This window comes from Saccostrea cucullata, unplaced genomic scaffold, assembly GCF_032062105.1.
Source record: "Saccostrea cucullata isolate Sc308-1 unplaced genomic scaffold, CSIRO_AGI_Scuc_v1 ctg12885, whole genome shotgun sequence".
Lineage (NCBI taxonomy): Eukaryota > Metazoa > Mollusca > Bivalvia > Ostreida > Ostreidae > Saccostrea > Saccostrea cuccullata.
Window position 1 is genome coordinate 1 of NW_026921134.1, and position 4717 is coordinate 4717.

General features: G+C 41.8%; 1 protein-coding gene across 1 annotated transcript; it reads right to left on the reverse strand.

Annotated features, from left to right (window-relative positions):
- Positions 1-10: 10 nt before the first annotated feature.
- On the reverse strand, positions 11-4338 carry LOC134259249 (uncharacterized; the record flags this gene model as incomplete). Its single annotated transcript, XM_062741850.1, has 3 exons — positions 3568-4338; positions 638-1096; positions 11-526 (listed from the first exon to the last, which is right to left on the reverse strand). Coding segments are annotated over exons 1-3 (1746 nt in total), but the record flags the coding sequence as incomplete, so codon positions are not given.
- Positions 4339-4717: the final 379 nt, after the last annotated feature.

The window sequence follows — 4717 nt, forward strand, 5'->3', positions numbered from 1 at the left end:
TTTCCAATACTTCTCTCATGAAAGTCTTGTAATGTTCTTGATATGTCTGGTCTCTTTTAAGTTTTCGTTTCAGATGATTTAAGCGGATCAATGCAAGTGACTTGTTGTTGGGCAGGGAGGGTTGCTCCTTGAATGGCAGAGGCATTTCCAAATGCTTATCCTCATGCTGCTGTATGTTTTCTTTCATGAAGTTAAGGAAGGCGATGTCATCTTGAGATATCTTTATATCTTCATTCTTGTCATGAGCAAAGTCTTTCTCCAAAGTTTTTATGACATCCCTGGGTGTACAGCTATGCAGCTCCTTCACTGAAGTTCTGTGACAAACAACAGAAACGTCCCTGTCTGTGTGATCTGTGTATCCAACCACGCTCCAACCTAGCAGTGTCTGGATGCCATATGGCTGGTTCTCGTTTCCTGTTAGAATTCTTTTTGGTACAAGAGCTTGAGGACAATTGTATCCAATCAAGAGTCCAACTTCGCATAACTGAAGAGGTGGTAGTTCGTTGCTAAGCTCCTTCAGGTGTGTCTAGCACATTACGGTTTTCCTTTCAGGTATATGTGAGCGATCCGCAGGAATGAAGTCTCTCGTATATGCATTGTCTATTGTCACAAATTCGGTAGACTTGAACCCTCTCACTCTCAGGTTCTGTATACGGAAACTGTTAATGATAGTGTGCTGTGAGGTCATGGTAGACAAGCTGAGACGCGTTGGTTGTCTATTCACATGCAAGGCAGCAGCCGTTTCGTCTAGCACAAAGGTAGTGTCACTTTGTGTGTCTAAGAGAGCATATGTCAATATCTCGTGCGAGGGATTCTCCTGAACAGAAAGCCACACTGGAACGATCATGGAGGTGCTGTGACCATATCCTCTGCTCACACGAAAGGAACTGGGTTCCTTGACCTCTAACTGTTGCTTTCCTGTTGGTGATTCATCTTCATGCATGCAGGTTGGGTGTTTTCCCTTGCAGATACCACACGTATGCTTCTTCTTGCAGTCCTTGTTTCTGTGGCCCTTGCGTAGACATCCAAAGCACAGGTTTTTCTTACGCACTACCACTCGTTTATCCTCAATAGACAAGTTAATAAATTTCTCACACTTGAACAAGGGATGTCCTTCTTTCTCACAATAATCACATAAGTTGGGTCTCATGTCAGTTCCCGTTGCATTGTGCTGATGAGTTGAATTCGTTGCGAGGACATTTGCTTTGCGACTCGAGTTTTTAGGTCACCTGAGTAACTCAGGTGACCTATTGCTATCCGTTTTCGTCCGTCGTCGTCCGTCGTGCGTCGTGCGTCGTGTGTCGTGTGTCGTGTGTTAACATTTGAACATTTTCAGCTTCTTCTCTGAAACCACTGAACCAATTTCAACCAAATTTGGTATACAGCATATATGGGTGGAGGGGAACAAAAATTGTGAATTTCATGGTCCCCGCCCCCCTGGGGCCTGAGGGGTGGGGCCAAAACCACTAAAATTAATGAAGTGTTTAAAAATCTTCTTCTTTACTCCTGGACATCAAGCAGGCAAACTATTGGCATGAATGTAATAAGCATTGAGTCCTTTACCAAAATTGTGAAATTCATGGCCCCAGGGTCAGGGGTTCTAGTGCTAGGGTGGGGCTCTATAGATTATATAGTGAAAATTCATTATTTCTTTGAAAATCTTCTTCTTTGCTCCTGAGTATTAAATACACTAACTAAGCACATAGTTATGATGAGCAAGAGTGCCTCTTCCAGATTTGTGAATTTTATGGCCCCAGGGTCAGGGGTTCTGGTGTTAGGGCGGGGCTCTATAGATTATATAGTGAAAATGCATTATTTCTTTGAAAATCTTCTTCTCTGCTCCTGGGTATTAGATAAACTAACTAAGCACATAGTTATGATGAGCAAGAGTGCCTCTTCTAGATTTGTGAATTTTATGGCCCCAGGGTCAGGGGTTCTGGTGTTAGGGCGGGGCTCTATAGATAAGATAGTGAAAATGCAATATTTATATGAAAATCTTCTTCTCTGCTCCTGGGTATTAGATAAACTAACTAAGCACATAGTTATGATGAGCAAGAGTGCCTCTTCTAGATTTGTGAATTTTATGGCCCCAGGGTCAGGGGTTCTGGTGTTAGGGCGGGGCTCTATAGATTATATAGTGAAAATGCATTATTTCTTTGAAAATCTTCTTCTCTGCTCCTGGGTATTAGATAAACTAACTAAGCACATAGTTATGATGAGCAAGAGTGCCTCTTCTAGATTTGTGAATTTTATGGCCCCAGGGTCAGGGGTTCTGGTGTTAGGGCGGGGCTCTATAGATTATATAGTGAAAATGCAATATTTCTTTGAAAATCTTCTTCTCTGCTCCTGGGTATTAGATAAACTAACTAAGCACATAGTTATGATGAGCAAGAGTGCCTCTTCTAGATTTGTGAATTTTATGGCCCCAGGGTCAGGGGTTCTGGTGTTAGGGCGGGGCTCTATAGATTATATAGTGAAAATGCATTATTTCTTTGAAAATCTTCTTCTCTGCTCCTGGGTATTACATAAACTAACTAAGCACATAGTTATGATGAGCAAGAGTGCCTCTTCTAGATTTGTGAATTTTATTGCCCCAGGGTCAGGGGTTCTGGTGTTAGGGCGGGGCTCTATAGATAATATAGTGAAAATGCATTATTTCTTTGAAAATCTTCTTCTCTGCTCCTGGGTATTAGATAAACTAACTAAGCACATAGTTATGATGAACAAGAGTGCCTCTTCCAGATTTGTGAATTTTATGGCCCCAGGGTCAGGGGTTCTGGTGTTAGGGCGGGGCTCTATAGATTATATAGTCAAAATGCATTATTTCTTTGAAAATCTTCTTCTCTGCTCCTGGGTATTAGATAAACTAACTAAGCACATAGTTATGATGAACAAGAGTGCCTCTTCCAAAATTGTGAATTTTATGGCCCCAGGGTCAGGGGTTCTGGTGTTAAGTCGGGGCTCTATTGATTATATAGTAAAAATACATTTATTCTTTGTAAATATTTTTCTTTGCTTCTGGGTTTTAAGCCAATTATCCAAGTATATATATATTTATGATGAAGAAAGGTGCATCTAGCAAAGTGGGTTTTAACGCCCCCAGGGTCAAGGGGGGGGGGGTTACATAGCCTGAAAATAAATTAAATCTTTGAAATCTGCTTTTTGGTATGAATCAACCATTTTATGATAAAATTTGCAAAATTTTGAAATATATGGCCCTGGGTCAGTGGTTCCTTTGGGGTGAGGTGCACAACTGGTTATAAAGTGGAAGTGCATTTTTTCTTTGTTACTCTGATCTACCTCTGGGTATTAAGTAAATAGAGTAAGCATGCTAAGTTAATAATTATGATAAGCAATGGTGCCTCTTTCAAAATTGTAAATTGTGAATTTCATGGCCTCCGGTTTAAACACGAACCAAATTTAATTGTTTGAAAGTTGTTACACAATACTCAGGTGACCTATAAGGCCCGTGGGCCTCTTGTTGTGCTCTCTGGCAGGTTTAGTGTCAGTGTCTTTGAGCGCATAGATTGACGAGACTGGATTACAAGCAATGCGAGCCTCCTTTACGACGAAGTCCACAAACTTGGAGAATAATAGATATTCACCAGTAGAGTCAATAGTTTCTTGAACTTGACGATTCCAACGCAGTGCAGCCCAATTAGGAAGTTTGCTTAATAGTTTCTGATTTTCAGAGCAGTCGTCCAAAATTTTAAGGCTTGGAACCTGAGGCGTTGCATCTCGACAGGCTAGTAGGAAGTCTCCAAAATCTCTGAGAGCCTTTGAATTCCCTTCTATAACAAATGGGTGTCCGTATCTGTCCTGCAGGACTTGTCTGGCGTTTTCATATGCAGAGCTGCTTCCACTGTAGAAGAATCCATCTATGGCCTGTAGTGCTTCACCCGCCACGTATCTCTTCAAAAAGAATAGTCTCTCTTGCTCAGGAATGCCTTTACGTTCTATCAATGCATGAAAGGCCGTCTTCCATTCTACGAATCTAAGTGGATCTCCTGTGAACACTGACGGCTCAGGTATAGGTAGTCTATTAAGGTTCACTGAGTCCGCAAACACCTTTGCTAAGATACTTGTTGTAGAATCATCGTTTGTGGTGCTGTTCGAGTTGACTGTAGCGTTGTTAGTAGGTGGGTTGAACGGAGTATAAGTAGACCTCCCAGTGTGTGTAACGGTAGGACGAGTAGTAGATGTGACGACTGGTGTAATCGTAGGGTGGCTAACAATAGTCGAAACAGCCGGGGGGTCAGTTGGACGGCTTCTAAAGGAAGTGTCATGTTCAGTTTGACGTCTGCTTGTGGCTGCAGCAATGTTCACATCCCCCTGCATCAAATCCGATTAGGCCTTGAGTCTTGCTTCTGCCATTGCAACTGATTTCTCTGCTTGAAATTTTCTCACTTCCCGCTGCTGAGTTTCTAGTAGTTTTCGTTGTTGCTCTTGCAGTGCTTCAAACTTTGTTTGCTGTTCCTTTTCTTTCTTTATCGACTCCAGTTCTACCCTTTTGGTTGCTACATCTGCGAGGGCATCCACGAACTTTGAGGACAGTTGTGATTTTATCGAATCACTCTCCGAGACACTAGACCAACTTAAGTCACTAAACACAGACCTAGCATACTCATTATGCTTTAAACCTTTACGACTGTCTATGGTGTCTTCAAATCCTGAGATTTTTTCATTGATGAGATGAGTCATGTCTTTAGAAATAGCA